A 21,901-nucleotide genomic window follows, 5' to 3' on the forward strand; every position below is an offset into this window, starting at 1 on the left:
CACACTGACTTCTATATGTAGTTCTGAAAAGACATTTAAAGTGATGAATGACAAGAAAATTGCATTTAATGATTTCATTTCAAGGATGCCATTCCTGCATGTACATTTATAACTGTATCTACTTTTGGAAAATGCCTTGGGAAATGAGTTATTACTTTGATTCAGCATCCACATCAATCTCCGTCTCATCACCAGAGATGATAGTAACTTGTGCCACTTAAACATCACTTTTGATGCAAATGGCTTATTTTCATCATGGGGCTTCTTAATGCTGCCATTAAGTAACAGCTTTTCCTCAGTGAAAAGACTTGCGCTGTAATGCTGTTTTAAAAGAGCAGATTGTTTCAATCTGTTGCAGGCATGTTATTGTGTCTGTAGATACAGTCCCTCTGGTATTCAGGATTACAGAGTCAGCTTTCACGGCGATGCTGACAATACATAATTGTACTGTGTATGTATCTATTGCAGCAGATTATGCTGATGCTCTGAACTCATTTAATGTTTGTGTTGACAGCAAAATGGATGCCTGGTAGTTTCCTTTAAATTATGCAAATTTAACACAAAAGTTTATGTTCATAGGTCCAGTGAACAGCAGGAGTTATGCTCTGCATCAAATCTAAACACAATTTATGACCACCTTGACACTGAATCACATTTTTGCCATATCGGTATAGATCGATAGATGAGTGACAATATCTTAATATAAATATCGCCGCACAAAAATCTAACAAATTATGCCCTAACTGTAGAAGTATCTGAAAATGACACACACTTTTATATTTATAGGCATTACACAAATAGTGTTTTATTTTGTTCATAGAGCTATTGCTAATTAATAAAACAATAGCATAGTGCACATTATGGTTACAAGATTACTTGTATTTTTAATCCTCATGTGAGTTTCCATGTTAAAACATAAGAGAGGGACCATAGTGCAAAAACATCCACACATGCAAAAACACAGCTGTAGTCTTATAAACAGAAGAGATCTGAGTATAATGGCCAAGTATGAGAAAAGGGTGAAAATGTGAGAACCAGTTGTTATTGAAAACCAGTGGCATTTAAGTTTATTTTTAAACACTGTCCATCTCTGTGGCTTTTAAAAGCAAATGCACTTTTAAATCTGACTTGAGGAAATATATACAGGCTGATGTCACCACATTGTGTACTAAAAAGGGTAAACATGGCCATTTTGCTGTCCTAGATCAGGAGTCTCCAGCCTTTTTTCCTCTCAGAGCTACTTTGAGAACATGAAGGTAGCCAGGAGCTACTCGTGCTATATTATTAGTAACATTTATTTACACAGCTTATTGCCATGAACCAAACCAGCCGAATGAGCCATATTTTTTCAATATCTAACAGTCGTATTTTGCAATAAATTATTTTCAATTGACATAAGCAGCATATTAATTGTTGAGTCGAGTTAATTGATTTAACACAACGGGTTTGCTGATTAGATTTATCTGCTATTATGCTCAGATTTTATTAAATTCTGTATATTAGATTCTGTTATTTATCAGCAAATTGTTAGTCCCATGGCTCATAACCCCCGATGGCCACAAGACTGAAGAAGGAAGGCACACCTTTTGATATTGAAGGTAATATTCATTTTGAAAACAGAGCCCTGAAATTGTATTGGACTTTATGTGATTAAATAAATGCTATTATAAATAAAATAAATGAATGCTTACTTAATTGCAATGGGAAATATTAAACACAGGACTTTATGAAGAAACCACCAGCTGCACTAATAAGTAATGTCTACAGCACACTCGTCCTGCATCTTCGTGCAGCAGCATAGATGTATTCAGCGGTTTTGCTTTGGCAGCATCGTAGCTTTATTCCTAACTCTGTCAAATCCCCAGCAAAATGGATCTGCCATGTGTTTTCTTTATCCTTTGTCCAAACTACTTCAGTTTGTGCTTATAGATTTAAGTTTATATAACGTGTCCATATATGGTCTTGGCAGTATTAAACTGATTTGTCGGTCAGATTCGGTACAACACCGGAATGTGGTCTGTGAATTTGATTGGGATGAAATTTAAACAGGTTTATTGAATTAATTACGTCTATTATGTACATATTTTTTGAAATTTTAGGCACGCTGCTCAGAAGTGAAGCTACCTGAAGATCCCTGTCCTAGATTTGGTCTATATTGCACAAAAAATGCTGCAGGTTAAAAGCAATTTAATATGCAATTAGATGTTGGTTTGAAAACTCTTTATAAATACAGTTAAAAAATCTTGACAACAATATGATCACTCGCGCACATTAATCCATAATGACTTATTTTATGGAGACTGAATGTAACTGCAACTTTAGTATATAATTAATAACTGAACTGAATAACAAACTTATTTTACTGAATACCGCTATGACATCTGTCAGTATTTTAGATGACAGTTTCTCTTTATGTGTACATGAGAGTGAGTATAGTAACCAGTAGTAAACTTAAATACTTACACTTGATTATCAAAACCAAAAAGAAGCAGGTATTATATGTACACAATTCCAGTTATAGTATATCAATATACATTTCAAAAAATTGTATCTGTCTACAGTTACAAGGGCACAGAAATGTGTCTGGTGTCATTTTTGTGTGGAAATTGATTTGAATCTTAGGCTTCTTTTGTGCTGAGCGTTTCTGTTCACTGGTCTGAAATGCTGGCTGCATCATCATAATCATACACATTTGTCTGCTATCTTTCTTTCTTTCTTTCGTTTTGAAATGATGATAAACAACAGCTTAAACTTTGTTTCTCTTGGACTTACCAGACTGTGTATGTTGTGCTCCACAGGAATTTTTCTATTTAATTGTAATATTTTCTAAGGGCAAAAATGTATCTTTTGAAATGCATTCTTCCTCCACACACAGTCTTGCATATCTGACTGGTTGCTCATGCTGTCTCACAGTGAGGAGTTCCAATAATTATACAGTGGGTTTGTGTACTGCGTGAGATTTTAGAGACAGGATGTCTTTGTACTTTTACATTTGTTTACAGATGTCTGTCTGTCTCTGCTTGAGAAGAAGATTTCAGCTCATAACTTCTAATCATGTTAAAGCAGAGCCAACTGTTGACCCATAATTAAAAATGAAAAGATGTGAATGTTGGAGGGGAGTCACGTGAGATCGAAGATGGCCCTCTAGAAATGTAAAGAAGAAGAATCGCACTGAAACAAAGGAGGCCTCGTAAGCTCCTTCAGATCAGGCCGACCCCGTTTTGGCTGAAATCCGTTCACTGAGTACTAGTCTGGGTAGCATTGATGGACATCTAGGCATGATTGACAGTCGATTAGACAACATTTCTGCCTCACTTACCTCAATACCTTTCTAACTTATTTGGCAGAGTGGCTGCAAACAAGACATGTCTAACACCTCCGCATACAGAAATTTTGCCACTGAAGACACTGAAGCATGCTGGAGAAACAAAGGAAGATGGAAAAACCTGCCTTTTATTAGGATATTAACCTGCCTTTTATCAGGATATTTCTGTGAAGGTTTTGAAGAAACTTTGGAAGTTAAATGACATAAAGTTTCTGTCCACCCGCAACATGTTCACAGGCTTCTCTTATCCTGCCAAGCTTTGCTGCCTCCATGGAACTGCATGTCTTTTCCACTCCAGAGGATGTTAGAGTTTCTAAAAACTTTGGAGGATAAGTAATGCTTGGAAAAATGTGAATTTTGCCAAAAGCACCTCAGCAGAAATGACACACTTCAATATGATATGTATATATATTGCATCCTCCTGTTCAGACGTCTTGATGCCCTACTGATGGCATTTCTGTGTTAATTCCTGACCAGTTCCTGTCTGCAGCTGATGCGCTCACAGAAAATCCGATATCTCAAGAACGCCTCGTGTATGATCCAGGTTTTGAAATTCATTTCACTGTGCAACAAGCACTGCTCAAATCAAAACTGCCTTCATCTGGCTCACCAGGAAAACAGACACTCCCCATGAATGATAAACAGCAGAGCAGATTTGGAATCAAAAGGAGAAATTGCGCAATGCTGTCTAGCTTGAATGGCCTGAGATCGAGGTCCTCATCAGCAAGCAGTTCACTGTCATCATGTCTGTAATCAAGTAGTTTGTGTTGACTTGTCTGTCCTCTGTGGGCTCTGCCGATTTCTGTTTGTTTGAGAATGAGAAGCTTTAGAGTGGGTTTTAATTTCTGGCTTGATAACATTCTTACCTTATTCTCAAAAGGGCCAGGTTAGTGTATGCCTTTTGCTTGTATCATGATCAGGATTCAGTGTAGCACAAGATCCACTACTTAGACTGAAGATCTACCTTTCCAGTCAGTCTCCTAGAGTGTAGAAGTAGCAGTATGGAGGATTTTGGTGAAATAATTGGTATCTGTCCACAGGTGATTGTTAACACCTTCATGCCTTGCTGATTTCTGTTCTTCCCCCTCTGAGGTGCAAAAATGCTTGCTCCATCAAGCTTTACTGCCGATCATAAACACCCTATCTTCTTTATGTATGGTAGATTAACCATGAATACATATTATATACTGTATAGTACCTTTAATTTTTTTTGAATATGTAATATAAAAATAACTGGTTTCTCTCTCCTGGTTCTTACTAATGTTGCTTCCTACTCGGTTCCGTCCTACTTCTTTCACCCTTGACTTGCCCGCTGATGTCTGTAAAGCTTTTTATTTCTTCTTTTTATTTTCTGCATAATATATTTCTACTAATTGGCTCAATTTTTGGCATGAATGAATGTTGAAATATTTACTATGCAAATGCAATATTTGTCACCATTATATATCGAGTGCCAATTCTTTAATAAAGTGTGTTTATTGATATTAAGTTTTTCAGTAAAATAAGTAGAATGTGTTTTGGATTTTTTTTTTTGTTGTTATTGATTACATTTCTCCAATTACATTAACTTCTTAATTAAGCCTTACTTTATTAAAATGTAGACATAATGAATTTTCAATTCCGGAAGCAAGTTCTCAATAATCTTGGAGAAGTTCTGTCGTGTTCCCCCGAATGTGCATTACACTGTGCCAGGCTGAGAGCAGCTGGACAAGCTCAGAGCTTTACTTGGCAGGATTTTAGTTGGGTAATGTAATGAAGTTATTCATCTGTCAGTCAGAACTGCTGGCTCACATTCACATGGAAGCCCTAGCACTTAAAATAAACCAGCTTTATCACCAGCAGCTCTCATTTTGGATTTTGGGATGACTTACAGAGAGTATTTTCACCCATCAGTGGTGTTATTCGTACTGAAGTCTCATCAACTATGACTGTGCAAAGATGTATTCATTATAATGTAGGCTTTTTTGCTAAATTCTCCTGGTGACACTATAATGACTATTGAAAGGGAAATGAAGATGTGAGGTTTAAAGCACTGTAAGAGGAGACAGCTGTATGGCTGATTTGCTCAGTGTTTGTGAGCGATGTTAACCTTAAACCCGTCTGTGCTTCAGCGATCTGTTGATGATGGACCTTGAATGAATATTCAATCAAATATTCTTCTAAATGAATTCACAAGTGTCAGATCTCACATGGATATTAAAAGATGTTTTGAATCATACCTCCCATGTTATTTGGCCGTTACGTAACTGTCTTTTGGATATTGGCAGCAGATCATATTGAAACTGAGCTGGCCACGAAATTCTGTGATTAACAGCAAATCTGTGAAATATGGCAATAACACATTTGTCAGTCAAAGCTGTCGAAGCTTTCAAAAGGTGTAAACAGAATGCTGGCATTTCTTAAATGATGCACAGCATATTCAATTCTATTCAATTGTTGTTTCTCTCTTTGCTTTTGGATTTGGTCCGAAGGAGCTTTGGCTTTTTGTGAAGCTCTGTACTCGCTGTCCTTTAGATGGACTTGCTTTCAGTGTTCCAGAAAACAGCTCACACGTCAAGATTTATTTTGCAACATCCAAAAGAGACGTCCAGTTGGATTGTTTCAGGCTTCACAAAGAAACACTCTTTGAAACACTCACTGTAGCCAAGTCAGTAGGATTTAACTTAAAATGCTTAGGCTAATTTGGATTCGCATAGTAGCGTTAAGTAAAAGTGTTGCCAGAAGAAGTCCCAGAGAACAAATCCACGACCCTCCTCCTGATTTTGTGGGAATGCATACTTAACACCGTCATCCTTATTCATACATTTCAGTACAGCGTCACAGTACCACCCATTCACTTCTCCTGTCTTTGTAAAAACAAGTCTACTGTGTCACTGCTTCTTCTGTTTCATGATGATTATTGCTAAATTGTGTGCTCAATAATTACATTGCACACCCTCGCGCAGACTTTAAAATAGCGTTTTCTAATTAACCTAATAAAAATCGATGTTATTATATAACGTAATTGACTAAATTCTTAGCAAAAGTCTAACAAACGATCATTAATAACCCTAAATTGGTGAGTCTCTTGGCACAACTCATCAGCTGTTCTCACAAATGCAGCAGTTTACTGAGCAGGCTGTTGTGTGCTGTTCTAAGCTATATGTTTCTGATTGATGATCCTTAGTGCCTCTTACACGCTTCCAGCTTAGTTGGGAATTTCATGTGTCTTCATTAGCTACTCTGGCACTTTTATTAGATGAGCAAATTAATATTCATCAAGACTAAGGGTCTCATGTAGGCCTTGTTGTTGTGTAGAAATTTATTTAGATTAAATTACAGGTACCATATAATGTATTGTGCAGATGCATTGTTTTAAATTGAAATGTTCTGTATACTATCTTTATTTTTAAAGCTACTTTTACATGGGCTAGGTGGAGAGATCCAACTTTTAATATGTTAGAATACTGAAACTGATACTCTTCCTCCTTCAGTATGGGGGCTGAGGTTGGGTTTGGCTATGAAGATGCCATCAATCCCTCGAGATCCCAGTAAACAAAAGCATTCCTCCAGATGGTAGTTTAAAGGTGAAACTGAGGTGAAGGAGGGAAGATGACCTGCATGGGAGGGTGGGAGAGGGAAATGGAAAAAGTGGATCAGAAAAAGATATAAAGAAATGAGGGCGGCAAGGACATGATGTTTCTACAAACAGTACAGAAGCAGAACCTCCTGTGAAAAATCTGTTGTGGGCTGGATCATAGCATGAAATGGCAGAACAGTATGAACTCTGAGCTCTGCTCTGACTCCTGAATGTGGAGTGCTGGAATTTTGATTCATGAAATTCCTGATGGAGAATTTTGGCTGATTTCATGTGGGAGGGATGGTGTATATACTTCACCTCCAGTCACAAGCGTACCACACATGAGACATAGAGGGTTTTGCTAAGGTGAAAATGATTGACAAATGAATTATCGTACAGCTTTAATACAGATTTTAAGGAACTGAAATATCTGCTGATATAATTTCATATGGATAATTAGTAATATGATTAGATCTTTTTTATGTATAACAAAATAGTGAGTTTTTCCATTCATTATTTTAAATGATTGATTTCCACTGATTCCATTAAGTCTGTGGGTGGATTTCTATCAGTGCAGCACTTTAGATTATTAAGCATGTAGTCAGATGATCAAGTGTACATACAATATAGAAGTTGTTTTAATTTATTATGAGTCTTCATGTGAGTCAAATGCAAAGAATGTGTTGGCTCCATTGAGAGCAGAGTATATATTCTAACCCTGGAACATCAGTTCCCACCATCATGTTCACCCATACACAGACTTAGACACACATTTCCTTAACTCTCTTTTCAGTGACTAACAAGAAGCCAACTGAGATCTCTATCACAAAAGTGAAGCAGTTTGAGGGCTCTTCCTCTTTTGTCAGAAGATCCCAGTGGAGTCTCGACCAGCTGCGGCAGGTGAACGGCATTGACCCTAACAGGGTGAGTCTCATGGTCATTGAGAGTCCCTGTTGGTGGCACTGGGCATCTTGTCTATTCTTGTGCTCAGCTATTCAAAAACTGTATTCACCAAGTGTCATTATTGTTCACTTCCTATTTATCTTCCTGTTCTTTTCATACTGTTTATATCCCACTCTCTTGCTTTGTCCCTGTCATGTCACAGGATTGTCCAGAGTTTGACCTGACCTTTGAGAACGCTTTTGACCAGTGGGTAGCCGGCTCAGCTGGTGACAAGTGCATGTTCGTGCAGGTCCTACACAACACATGCCAGCGCTACAGTGCAGAAAGAAAACCAGAGTTTGTCAACTGCCAATCCAAACTGCTGGGAGGTGAGCTAGCGTAACATAGTTACATCACCATACATTCCTACAGATCTGTAGCTCATATAATAAAGTGTTACAGATCTCCTGCATGCCATTTTCTTTCATTGAACCAGAGTGCTTCTTCTGATGGTTTTTTGTAAGCATCCTGTGCTAGGAGCAAAATATTTCTAGATTGCGAAAAGTTTTGAATTCCTTTTTCCTCCCACAAATGTTTTCGGTGGTTGATGAAATTGAGCCCTTTAGAGTTATTCTTCACAATATTTCATCCAGTTGCTTAAGAAGAGTAATAACTATAAAGACCTAACTAATGTCTTTGCAATTTGAGCTGTCAGATAAAGCAGTCTGGTTAAAATTAACCCAAATAATATACTGATAAAAATGTTAATGCGAAGATCTTGTTTGAAATTCATTGTGTGTTATTGCAATACTAATGGTAGATGGTTATTCTGAAGTAAATTGTTCCATGGTTTCCGCCTTAAAATCAATATTCATTTATAAACAGTAAAGATTGTAGGACAGATGTGTAATTTGATGGTGCATAGATGTGTAGTGTTTGTGGGGTTAATGTAAACTGGTGTTCTCTGGACTCCTCATCCATTTCCCAGTGGTAATGTCTTAAGCTCCCTTTTACTCCAGAAAGCACAGCTGGAAATTTAGCTACCCCAGAAGCTCTGGTGTACTGAGGGGACTGGATTAATTTGGATAGCAGTGTTTGGCAAGCCACTGGAGAGCAAGGACTCACAGCTGGATCAGATACACGCCTGCTGCTACAACACCAGCACTGAGGAGACTGAAGAAAATCTGGACATTTATAGTTCTTTTTGATAACTGACCTAATGCTGTAGAGTTTCAGTGTATTAAAACGGATGTGCACGTCACATTACATCATCAGAAAGCAAAATAAAATAAGAACCATTCTGTCCCTTACAGTCTAAGTCTCACACCAGTGCAAAACAAATATCATGAAGCTGCTCAGGTGTGGGACAATAACTGTGGGGGACGCATCATCTGAAGCTGAATATTGAACCTAATGTGCCTGATGTATTTAAATAGATATTACACCTTGGATATGCCACGTTTGGACATAATTGCTTTTCAAGGATGCTGACGTGACTTCAGTACAAATTACTACCCAGTATGGACCATTACACAGCTTTCATTCTTGGCTGATATGCAGCGCTCTGCCTCAGAGCCGTATGTCTTTATTAACAAATATAGATAAACATTTAAATAATACACCAAGATCTCATTTTTATTGTGTTGTTATTCTATCATAGCTCGAAGATACATTTCTGGAACCCTCTTCGAATTTTAATCTTCTTTATAAATGTTATTCTACGGGGCACATCCATTCGTTTCTCTCTGTTGCATAATGGCAAGGCTTACTCTTTAAAACTCCTCTTAGGCTCTTGACAAAAATCTCAGAATTTCTAGATGTCATATAGGGAGCATTAAGGTGGAAGAATAGAGTACTTTTATAGGCTAAAGCGCTGACCTTTTTGCATTTGCTTTAACATTTCTTAGACCGCTCGGTTATTACATATCTGAAGAATAATTCTTCTCCCTTGTGGACGAGATATCTGGTCAGTGGTCTGACTTTTCAGAAGCATGCATAATGTCTAGTAATTGACTCTAGCATTTAGTATTTCAAAATATTGAATGTACAAGAGTTACAGTTATTAACAAAAGTTTTTCAATTTCTTGTTCCTACCAGTTTTAGCAGTGCCTTTTTTCTACGATTAAACCCTATGTTGCTTTAATGTGGATTTTATTTTTGAAATTCTTACTTTAATCGGAAGAAATCCCACACTGCGTGTTCAATAAGCGGTTAATGGTCGTGTTCTTTTTATTTGTTTATTTTAGGTTATTCACAGTGCAGGGTTCGGTGCATTTCACCCTTTGAGGCAGAACAAAATGTTTTAAACTTTATCTTTTAATACTTTTACTTTGCTTACCATTGGTCTTTACATTTAAAAAAAAATCTTTAGCATCCTTTGCTTTTATATTAGAGGAGAGATAAAATAATGGGATGATTACATAATCGTCATTTGGAACTTTGGCTTGTTGAATAGGCATCTCTGCTAGGAGTGAGCTATAGATCTTAGTTTATTGTTGTTAGCCATTTTGTTTTGCTGACTGCAGTCTGAATTTTCAAGATAGAAAATGACTCAATGTAATGATCTGTTTTGGACTCAGAGTGGAAATACTTCTTTAGTATTACTAAAGTAGTACTTTTGGGGAGCTAAAGTACTTGTTGACTTTTATGAAATGTGCTGTATGAAAAGCCAAGCCAAAGAAAAATAAATAAATAAATCACAGAAAATAGATTTAAAAAAAAAAAAAAAAAGATAGCAAAAAGAGATCTGTCACTAATCTCTATAATAAATTAATATTGATTAGAATTTTTTTAAACCTTAATCTTAACCTTTAATTTCTGGATAACATTTAATTTAGAATTTTGAGATTTTGAAAGGCATAATAACACATTGGGCCAAATTTGCCAAGTAAACCACTTATTCATTTAAAATAAAGTAAACTGTTCCACATTGGCATGAGAATAGTGTTTCCATGTGTTTTATATGGAATATACAATGGATGTAACTGGAAGGGATTTCGTTAGGTCAGTGTCACCTTTGTCTTCATATCACTAAATTGGTCATGAAAAAGGAGGAGAAGGCAATAAAAAGAACAAAAGCAGGGTAACCCTATATTCTGGTAAATATGGCCCAAATGAGACTAACCGGAGTGAAAACGGAAGAGAATTCACAAAGCTAACACTCGAGAATGAATTAACATTAAAATATTCAAACAAACCGTAAAATCTCAGAGACATTTTCTTTGTTGTTTTCTGTAGCAGAAGATCAATCAGTAAATACAGTCGTTTTCCGTTGCAAGATCTTTTTGCACAGAATGAGGAAGACAGTTATGTCAGACCCAGGTGTCCTACTTCACGCAGGTAAGCAGACAGAAAGACTGTGAGCTATGCCACTGAATCTGAGTTGGACATCTGCAGTTGTTAAGATGGCTATAATTTATAGTATAAGAATTTACGATGTCATCGCTTTCACTTCTCTCTGTTCAGACAAACGGAGTAGTCAGATCAGTAGTCAAATAAAGCTGTTGACATCTTTGGTCTTTTTGTATCCAGGACAGACTAGATACAAGAAGATGGTGTCTAGCTATAGTCTAGATGGTCGTCTTGTGAACTTGGACAGCACGATTCTTTTCCAGAGACAAAACTCAAAAGCCAAGACAAACAGTAGAGATTATTGGACAGCAGCCTTGTGGGGTAAGATTATTATGTAGAATTACAATTTGCCTGAATTTAAAGCATTTATCTGCACAGGCTGGTTTCTGTTTGGCAGGCTGGAGCTTGGTGTTAGTAGTACTCTGCACAATAAACCTGCTTCCCAGCATGCTTCAGTGTTCTGAGCATTCACCATGTCAATATCTCTGAACTGTTTCAAGAGCTAGGTTATTGTGCAGCAGTTGATTGGAGAAATCAGCTGTTATACACCAAATATGCTCCAAAATCCTTATTTAAGTGTGAGCAATAGATCTCGTCATGAATGGTTGTTAGGACACCTAGACTGTTACAGTTTGTTAAAGTGAAAATGTTCATGTGTGATGTGTCTTATGCCCACATTACACTGACATCAAAGATGTTAAAACAAATTTCTCTTGAAGTATCCACCCACGGCAAAACCTTTCTCTGTGGGATGCATAGCAAAAAAGGTCAGATTATTCAACTAGAGCAATCATAAGCATATTTGTGGGCGTGCACAATAGCAGTATTAGCACAGAAAATGTTAAATAAATCTTAAACACAATGTTCATTAGGAATAAATACATATCAAATGAATACATTCAGGCATGTTTGCTCTGTCAGTTTGTTCACAGAGATCACTTTGACCACACAAATGTTATTTAGGCTCTGATAAATGAAAACATGATTGAAGGAGTGTGTAGTTTCTTTTATCCATGACTGTAGCTTTCGTTGAAAGGGATTACTGATTGAACCAGGGGAAAAAAACATTAATTAGATAAATTAACAAATTATAAATCTCACTCTGCCCACAAGTCAGTACTGAAGTCTGTGTTGAGAAAGGTAACGTATTATTTTTGTACTAGATAGAACAACCTTTGCTAAGATAGACCAGACTAGGCTGTGTTAGGTCTTAATGAAAAGTACCTGCAGGTTTAGGTTTATTCGGTTATCCACCATAGTTGTTTCTCATGGTCTTCCATACCTTTTGGTGTTCCCTTACACACTTGTTTTGCTTTTTCAGCCTAATTATGGCTTACTTCACCGGCAGTGACAGCACTTTAGACCTATTTATATGACATCTAGATCTCCAAATGCAAATGTCACACTTGAAATCAACTCTAGACCTTTAATCTGCTCACTTGTAAGTAAAGTAATGAAAGAATATTAATTATTTAATTTGAACTCCACTATACTGTAGTGGACAACAAAAATAACTGTAGCTTGGTCAACATCCAAATATCTTTGGACCAGACTATATATAAAGTGTGTCCGATATACTTCTGGACATGGTTCTATACAAAGCTATTAAGCCAGAAAAGTAACTCTAAGCAGCTGCCCCGATGAAAATGGTGTTCTTTTGATGCATATTGTATAATTATTGACTATATTCTGTTAGTGCTCACTGTTTTAGTTCATCTCAATCCAGGTAAATGATGGAGAGGGACAATCATAGGACCATCAGAATGGGGGGAGGTGGGTGGGGTGCGGGGCGTGTTACACATTTCTGATGGATATTCTATTACCTATTAGATATTCTAAAGACACACCGTTCCCCCTGGAGCATGTGTTTAAATATGCATTGAAGTTAACTTTGTTTGAAGGCGTTGCTGAAGCTTCCCACTGTGTTACATTACTGTGAAGATGGCTCTGTTTCTCCACACCTGTCTCCTTCTCCATTATGTTGTAGATATGGGTCTACTTCAAAGTTTTTGTGAATAATTAATTCATATGCAGAGCTTCTTTGTGCCGAACAGCCTAGTCTGTACATTCGATATAAATGTCAGGTCACACATGCATTTAGAATATGTTGAATCGATGAATAGAGGTGTTTGTGTTGAAACACCACCTCACATCTCGGGTCAGATAAAACCTTTGTATTTTCAGCTGTCTGATCCGTCCCATCTGCTGCCATCCGACACTCACATTGTTCTCCGAACTAATCTGAAGCTGCTGTTTTCAAAGTCTTCTCTATTGTTCTCACAGAGCATTTCAATGCATGTGTTCTGTGAGTTTTTTTTGTTTTAAACTGTGAACCAGGAAGAAAAAGGCTTTTCTTGTGGAATCAGGGAGCACACCAGTATCCAGGGTCTCTACAAAAAAAAATTAAAACACCACCCTTTTGCTTATAATGCACAGAATATATGGTTCTGAAGTGAAGGCATGTGGAGGACCATCTCTTCCTTTTTGTTAGTATAACAGCAGTAGCAGCCTGGAAGCAACCCAAATTATATAGCTTGTCAGTGGGAACATCTGCAGGGTTGGGCTTGTCAGAGGAAAAGCGCAGTCTCCCCTGAACATTACGGCTCTGTTGATATGGTGCAGACACCTCCTCCGGTTTCCATTATCAGCTCATTCTCTGAAAGGAGAGGAAGTGAGGAAACAGCTAAGAACTAAACTCCATCTTATGTGGCACAGAGCCAAATTTTACATTGTTACTGAGTTTTTACAGTGAAGGTGAAATGTTGGGATGTTATAATACTTTGAGCAGTTTTTAAAGCACACAGAAGTTTGTCCTGGGACCGATAGCCTGTTCAAGTTCGACCTTGGTTGTGATGCGGTCTTCCGCACAGTATGTTTGAAACATTTATATATAAAAGATATGAATACAGATTATCCTTTACCTGTTAAATATATTATGATTAAGACAAGTCTATTAGTGCTGAAGATTTCATCCTGCTGCTGTTTTTTTGGATTCAGTTGATTGATCTCACTTTCTGTCCCTCAATTTATCCTCCTGCTGTGTGTGTGTATGTGTGTGTATGTGTGTGTATGTGTGTGTATGTGTGTGTATGTGTGTGTATGTGTGTGTATGTGTGTGTATGTGTGTGTATGTGTGTGTATGTGTGTGTGTGTGTGTGTGTGTGCACAGGTAACAGCATCCTGCATTCTGCAGCTGACAGCGTGAGTAGTGCGGTGCAGAAGGCCAGTCAGGCACTGAACGAGCGTGGCGAGAGACTGGGTCGTGTGGAGGAGAAAACTGGAGACATGATGAACAGTGCTCAGCAATTTGCTGATACTGCACATAAGGTATAACACGTACTCTTTCACTAACTTAAGAATCAGATCTTACCATTACCAGGCATCCTCATAAAACTCAGGTCATGGCTCCAACTCCAACTGCTACACTTTTAATGAGCACATGGTCATACAGAAGATATAAATATTCCCCAATCTCTCAGCTAAATAAAGATCCTGTTTTCAACTTCTGAACTCTTTAACCTCTTATATTCCAAGATATTTTTTTTTTATGAGCATGAGGAATAAGTGCATGGGAGGTTGAAAGTAAGCATTAAAACTATTTTTTTCTTTTCAGTTATCATTTTCTTATTCCACATCCTCCCACCAAAGTGTTGTTTGTTTAAAAGCCCTCCCATGTCACACATCTTTCTCACTCAAGCGTACCCATCCATTCTAATTACATACCAGCAAAAGCACGTTAGCTTAATTTGGTTTTGCGTGTCTAATGGGATTAAACATCCTCCTGCTAACGTTGTCAATGCATGTTTCGTCTATTTTAACAAATAACATAATGTCACTCCCTTGGGCCACTTTTTTTTTTTTTTTTTTTTTTTTTTTAAAGAAATAATCGGTCTCTACCTGCTCTTCTGTGATTGAAAGACCATGTCCAAGTTCAGGTTTTATAACAAAAGAGCACATAAATGAAACGGATGTCAGTGTAATCGTGGTGTAAATGAATAGTGTACGTTTTAGTGTACCTAATGTTCCTCCATATGAATCCTGTCAAGTGAAGCTGAAGGGCAGGGACTGAGGGAGATTGCATTTTGCTATAACATAAGAAGACTCATAAAACCCTTCTCTAGCAGCAATCAATTTTCCTATGTGTGCCCATAGTCTCAGTGCCCTCTGTTTTTCATGCATATATTTTAACCAATTTAGTTTCAATATCTTTGCATGAAAGACGTGCCCAAGCCAAACATTATAAGCTTGATGTACTCTAACTATGAAGTGAATTAATTTAAGTGCAACTAGGTTTCAGGATAAGTTGCTGTAATTCAAGAGATTGATCAAACAAAATCTTTATAAGTTATATCAAGTCCAGTGAAGGTCTTGTTTAATAAGACTTTGCCCTTTACAGTCATACAGTTATTTTCCCATCTGGCTTGTCCTCTAAGATTCTGTTTTGTTGGATGCAGTTATTGATTTTGTGTGTGTGTGTGTGTGTGTGTGTGTGTGTGTGTGTGTGTGTGTGTGTGTGTGTGTGTGTGTGTGTGTGTGTGTGTGTGTGTGTGTGTGTGTGTGTGTGTGTGTGTGTGGTTTTGCTGCCCCCGATTGTTCATTGTGTGCATGGCAGCTCATCCAGCTCATTGCGAGTACCGTCCATCCAGCTGTGAATGAGATTGGTGCTTGTGCCCTTTCTGTAATGAGCTTCCCACTGAGCCTGTTAGAGCTCTCATTAATGAGATTAATGAACTCATAGATGAATGAGACACATTCAGGTCTCTGGAGCTATTGGATAGCTCTGTATGTAGAAAATTGCAGACCTCCAGAACACTGAAAAGCCAAATGAACAATGTTTATGTGCTATTAGTGTTATTGGCTGTTTGTTTCCTGTTGAAGAGCTCTGCCCTGTTCTGATGGACAGTCTGTGATTACTTGGCAATTAAAAGTAATTTGGTTCAAGTTTGCGTGGGTTGGGATCTCACTGCTCCATCTTCATCACTCACAGATATCTCCTGCAGCTTGATTTTCTGAGTGACATATTATTCCCCCCCCCCTCTCTCTCCTCCACCCCCGCCCCCATCTCTCCTCCTCTCTCCTCATTCTCCTCTCTCCCTCTCTTTCATCTTTCTATTGCTTTCTATGTATTTTTTATATCTCACTTTCTGTCTGCTTATTTCTGTGTCTGTCTCTGTTTATTTTTGTAACCTGTGCCCCCCCCCCAATTCCCCATCTGTACCTCTCTCTGTCTTTATTACAGCTGGCCATGAAGCACAAGTGTTAAGCTGCGCCAAATCAGTTCCACCAAAGGGTTCTGCCATCAACGCTCAGACACGCATCGAGGGGACGGATTCTAGAAATTATTCTTTAAACAAAAATTTAACACTAGTATTATGACTTAATGCTGTGTTTATTGTTTTTCTTTTTCTGTTTTTCTTTTTTATTTTTAACACATCTTCCTGGTGTTTCCAGAAGAGTAGTTCAAGCTGGGGGTAAAAGATGTCTGGCCCAGTGACTGTGTGTGATGAAAAAGCAGCTAGGGCTTTTATCTTTTCAGAAGCCTCTCTTCTGGATCCTTTCACAGAGGGAAGAAGTGCAGAGATTCCTGGTTACAGGATTTTCTTACTGATGGAAACGGGGTACTGTGTTACATTTAGGGCCAGTTAAACTGGATGTACAGAAGACCATTTTTAGCCATTGCCTAAGGGTATGATTTAATAATCTCTTCTCCCACAATACATTTCATACCATCAGTGAGCTCTAGTTCACGTGGAGAGTACTGAAAGTTGCTTAGGCATAATGTAACCATTTTTATTATATATTATGAAAATACTCATATTTTTCAAATCATGAAATTAGAAAATAGAATAATAATAGAATTTGAAGCTGAAATAAGTGCTTAACAACGTGTGTAGTTGCAAATCTGAACTTACTTTTAAATCAAATGCAGTGGCTTTTATTTTGGTTTAGATATTGTTTTTCATTTATCAATAGATTACATTCAAATGGAGTGCAAATGTTCCAGTTTTAGCTTCATAAAGGGGAATTCATTATCATGTAAACAGGGGAGGTAAGAAGTGTTCACAGCGGGCCCTTGCTTGTGAGAAACTCATGAGAAATAATTACTGACCCTTACGAATTCACACCACAGTTGCCATTGATGTTATTCTACTTTACAGCAGTTGTTGGGTATTAAGTGGCGACAGTTAGCATAGTTCAGCAGTAAGTTGTGTTATATACTAATCACGGTGCACTGCCACTACCAATAAGCTTTTAATGGTGTAAGTGACTCTCTTTATTCCGTAACCGTACGTGATGTTACATGATTGATTTTGCTTGTATGGGTGAATCGAGGTTAACTTTTGATTAAATCATGCGCAAAATACATCATTCCAAGTTGATCCTCATGTAAAACGACTTAGCTTAGATATTTTTAAGAATTTGTATAACATGTTTGTGAACCACAGGGCACCTCTGTTTTATTGGCTAGCAATATTTTGTGGCTTTCAAATAGTACTTAGTAACTGTAGCTGTTTACATAATAGCAGATTTCATTACAGACAGCAGCTTACCGAGTCTGAGGTGCTCGATTATCTCGTCTTTATTTTTATTTTTTTTCAGTTCGGCATGCAGTTATGGTGCACTGAAATCTTTATCACCACCATTCAGAAATAACACAGTGGTCATTATTCTATTAGAAATGGAAACATGTCGAATGCATAGGTAATATCAGCCGGCTCTCATTTCCAACTGCATGATTGTTCATGTTTTCTTAAATATCATCACTGATTTAACACAATTCATTTCCAGACACACCCTCTTTTACAGATTTGTCCTATAAAAACATGTTTTAAATCGACCATGCTAGCAGCGCTTAGGTTTTAAACCCTGTGAATGTACAGTTTATTGTTCTGGTTTGCATTATTATTATTATTATTATTATTGGAAAAAATATGTTGGATTGATATTAATATTAGATGTTGAGTTTAATGGTCACTTACAGAAAAGTTCTCCGGGTCCAGCGCTGGAGGACCAACATTGTGAAGACTTTAAATATGGATAAATATTTAAGAGAAGTCAAATTGCACAATTTAAATCAAATTTTGACCTTTATAGGTGAAAAGAAAGACACATTCCTGCTAACAGTGCTAACAGTAAAGAAGGTGAAAAGTGTTAGATATCCAGCACAACCTGTTGATTTAGTCCCAATAGTAGTGCCTTTGTCAAATATATTTTTACATTTTGTTTTCTGTAGCATATGCTTTATGTGTAAACCTTTTTTGTTTGTATTGTGTATTCTGATTTCTATTCCAAAACCAGTTCCTCATTAATGCCATTTAAAATAATCATAGTATTGTTTTTATATGGAGTTTTACATCTAAATCATGTTACTAGTGAATGTGAGACATAGTGCATATGTTCACATGATATGTCATAACTGTAAGGAATGTGGCATCTCATTTATTTTTTTAAAAGCTCCTTCCAAGTATCTCTCTCCAAATACATGACATGAGTGATGCGCCTGTAGTGTGTAAATAAAAATTCCTTGACCTTCCTGGCTTGTGATTTCTCCGATAAAATTTCATTTCCATTTCCCTCCATGCTTTTTTACTTTATATAACAGAAATAGTGGAAATTTGAAGCAATCAGGGATTCATGCATCATTTATTTCTTTCTATTTGTATTATTTTTATTTATTTGAAATGTCTTAGTGTTTGCCAAATGTCTGTATGTCAGAGCGTCTCACTATCTGTTATGATATTTGTATTGTGGCGTTTCAGTGTTAATGGCATGCTGTTCTCCATGTCTTTGTGTTCTTGTTAAGGGCTTTAGTCATATTATTTTGAGGAGTTTCTTTTACATATTGAAGAGTAACAGGAACCCAGTTCTACCAGTGTTACCATGTTATGATAGTTACTTAGTTGCAGCCTGTTTTCCTATGATTCTGAATAATTTTCACTTAAATATACACTGATCAGCCGTAACATTACAATCACTGACAGGCAAAGTGATTAACATTATCTTGTTACAGTGCAACCTGCCAAGCGGTGGGATGTATTGGGCAGAAGGTGAACAGTTAGTTCTCAAAGTTGATGTGTTGGAAGCGGGAAAAAAATAGGCAAGTGTAAGGATCTGAGTGAGTTTGTTAAAGGCCAAATTGTGATGCTTTGACCACTGGGTCAGAGCATCTTCAAACAGCAGGTCTTATGTGATGCTCCCAGTATGTAGTGGTTAGTACTTACCAAAAGTGATACAAGGAAGAACAACTGGACAAGTTGAGGACAGGGTCACGGCCACCCAAGTTTGATGGTTGTGGGGAACAAAGGCTAGCTTCCTGGTCCAATCCCACAGAAAAGCAAATGTAGCAAAAAGTTCATGCTGGATATGATAGAAATGTTTCAAAACTCACAGTGCATCACAGTTTACTGTGTATGGGGCTGCTTAGCTTTAGACTGGTCTAAGGGCCCATACTGTGCTCTGTCCATTGCCAAAAGGAGCTACAATGGGCATGTGAGCATCCGAACTGGACCACAGAGCAATGGAAGAAGGTGACGTGGTCTGATGAATCACCTGGATGGACGGGTGCATGTGCATGCCTTACCCAGGGAAGAGATGGCACCAGGATGCACTATGGGAAGAAGGCAATTTAGCAGATTCTTTGGGCAATATCTTTCTGGAGTTCTGGTATTCATGTGGATGTTACTTTGGCACGCATCACTTACCTAAACACTGTTGTAGACTTGGTACACCTTTTCACTGCAGCAGTGGTCTATAATGGCAGTGTCCTCTTTCAGCAGGTGAATGCTCCCTGCCATACTGCAAAAATTGTTCAGGAACGGTTTGAGGAACATGACAAAGGGTTCAAGGTGTTGACTTGGCCTCTAAATTCCCCTGATCTCAATCCAGTCAAGTATCTGTGACATGTGCTGGACAAACAAGTCCGATCCATGGAAGCCCCACCTCACAACTTTACAAGACTTAACAGATCTGCTGCTAACGTGTTGGTGTGAGATACCACAACACACCTTCTACGCCCTGACCTTATGTTTTGGCAGTACATGGAAGACCTACACAATATTAGACAGATGGTTTTAATGTTACGGCTGATTGGTGTATAGTATTCTGTTTTCATTATATTCTTGCACTGTCTTTTTAAACAGTTTCCATTCCATTAATTCCATTTCTAACTTCAATCCCTTCAGATTGTTTCTGTTCCTTGCTTGAATAGCACCTGCCATAGGAGCTGGTGAAAAGTTTTACAGAAAAGGGTCACGAAATAAATAATCCCAATAGTAAAATTGAGCTTTACATTATTCTGTTTTGTTGGACCGTACCATTAATTTTTTCTACTGAGTGCAAATGTGTTGTGTCAAATCTGCGACACTGAAAGGATGCGATTCTCACCGCAAAGTTTTGCCAAAGATAGTCACTGTCGAAATAAATAAATCCACATTTTCATAGCTTCGGAACTAAAACTGCTGATTGAATGTCTATGGGCAAAGTTTAATCTCGGATTTTAATATTAATAGCAACAAATGTACCTTTAATTTGGGCATATTTACCTTTAATGTAATGCTGTGCTGAAGTTTAAAAAAAATAATTTCAGGATTTAAAAGTGATGTGGCAATAAAAAGCCTGAAAATAACTAATAGCCCATTAACGTCAATATCCACACTCTGCTGATTGATTCCTAGTGTAGCAATATATAACAGTGGCAGTATTTAGCCTGAGTGCCACAGTGCGCTGTGTGAAAGTCTTACTGATGATGATAAATGATCTCAGTAACACTGTTATGCTTATTATTTCACATCAGTGTATTTTTTTTCTTCTTCTTCAATAAAGTCATTTGATTTGTACTATGCTGAAACTAACTCCTTCTTTCTTTCATGCTTTCATAAGGATGATATTACAAAATGTTTAGTTGGCTAAAATTTTGAAGCTCTGTTTCTGTTAAATATCAAATAAATAAAAAAAAAAAGGTCAAATATTATGAACTGGTTTGAGTTTTGTCATCGACTTGTGAAACGATGAGTTTTTCATGCGGTGTGTAAATCAGCCTGTGTTCTGGCAGATGCGGCTGTGCCTAAATGACTTCTCGGCAGTGCGCCTTTCTCGAGTCTGTGGTTTCTCTCACTCTAATAGCACTTTAATGCAATAATTAATTGCATAGTTAGTTTGAGAACTGCGAGCAGTGAAGTAATAATACTGAAATTTGTGATCTAGCTGTAGCACCTCAACTGAGTAACTAAGTGCCTCATAAACAATACCTAAGGCATGACTGTGGTCGATCATATCTTCTCCCCTAGCATGAAACTAGTTCTCTATTTTTTTCCTCTCTTTGTAATCTCCAGTAAGCAGTTGTATTTACAGCCTATAGCCTCTAGGGCTGATCATGGACTAGGTGTGGCCCAAAGCCACTGCTGTGCTGAGACTAAAGCCTGCCACTAGAAGGAGCCAGAGGTCTAGAGTTTCAATTTCTTACTGGAAATGAGTGGAATATTTGGACCTGCAGTCTAAATAAACCTACAGAAAAGCAGATCAAATCATTGTCTTAGGAGAGAGCCATTGTTTTAGCTTTGCTAAGCCTAGTTCTGTAGGAAAGGTGATGCTCCACACTGTTATAGCTGCTTATATGATTGACATATTTAAGTCATTGTTCAGTGTAAATATATTGTGTATATATATTTGCTCAGACAGGGGTTTGGTTACAATAGAAGATGATTGTACTGTGCATCTTAATATTCACCCTCCCCAAACTATTTTCACCCCCTACAGCAGAATGTGTATAAATATGACATGTGCAG

The 21,901-nt window shown here is 37.5% G+C and overlaps 1 protein-coding gene across 5 annotated transcripts in view; it reads left to right on the forward strand.

Moving 5' to 3' along the window:
* stxbp6 (syntaxin binding protein 6 (amisyn)) overlaps nt 1-20,956 on the forward strand; it is a 49,686-nt gene extending 28,730 nt beyond the window's left edge. The window contains exons 3-8 of one of the 5 annotated variants that reach the window (XM_058399096.1): nt 7,678-7,808; nt 7,990-8,155; nt 11,004-11,105; nt 11,298-11,438; nt 14,287-14,444; nt 16,357-20,956. In XM_058399096.1, the coding sequence (XP_058255079.1) occupies nt 7,678-7,808; nt 7,990-8,155; nt 11,004-11,105; nt 11,298-11,438; nt 14,287-14,444; nt 16,357-16,380 (722 nt within the window). In that variant the 3' untranslated portion in view covers nt 16,381-20,956. The remainder of the gene's footprint in view (nt 1-7,677; nt 7,809-7,989; nt 8,156-11,003; nt 11,106-11,297; nt 11,439-14,286; nt 14,445-16,356) is intronic. The other 4 variants (XM_058399097.1, XM_058399098.1, XM_058399099.1 and 1 more) reach the window with 4 other exon arrangements.
* Nucleotides 20,957-21,901: the final 945 nt, after the last annotated feature.

The sequence above is a fragment of the Hemibagrus wyckioides genome, linkage group LG09, assembly GCF_019097595.1.
Source record: "Hemibagrus wyckioides isolate EC202008001 linkage group LG09, SWU_Hwy_1.0, whole genome shotgun sequence".
In the NCBI taxonomy this organism is placed as follows: domain Eukaryota; kingdom Metazoa; phylum Chordata; class Actinopteri; order Siluriformes; family Bagridae; genus Hemibagrus; species Hemibagrus wyckioides.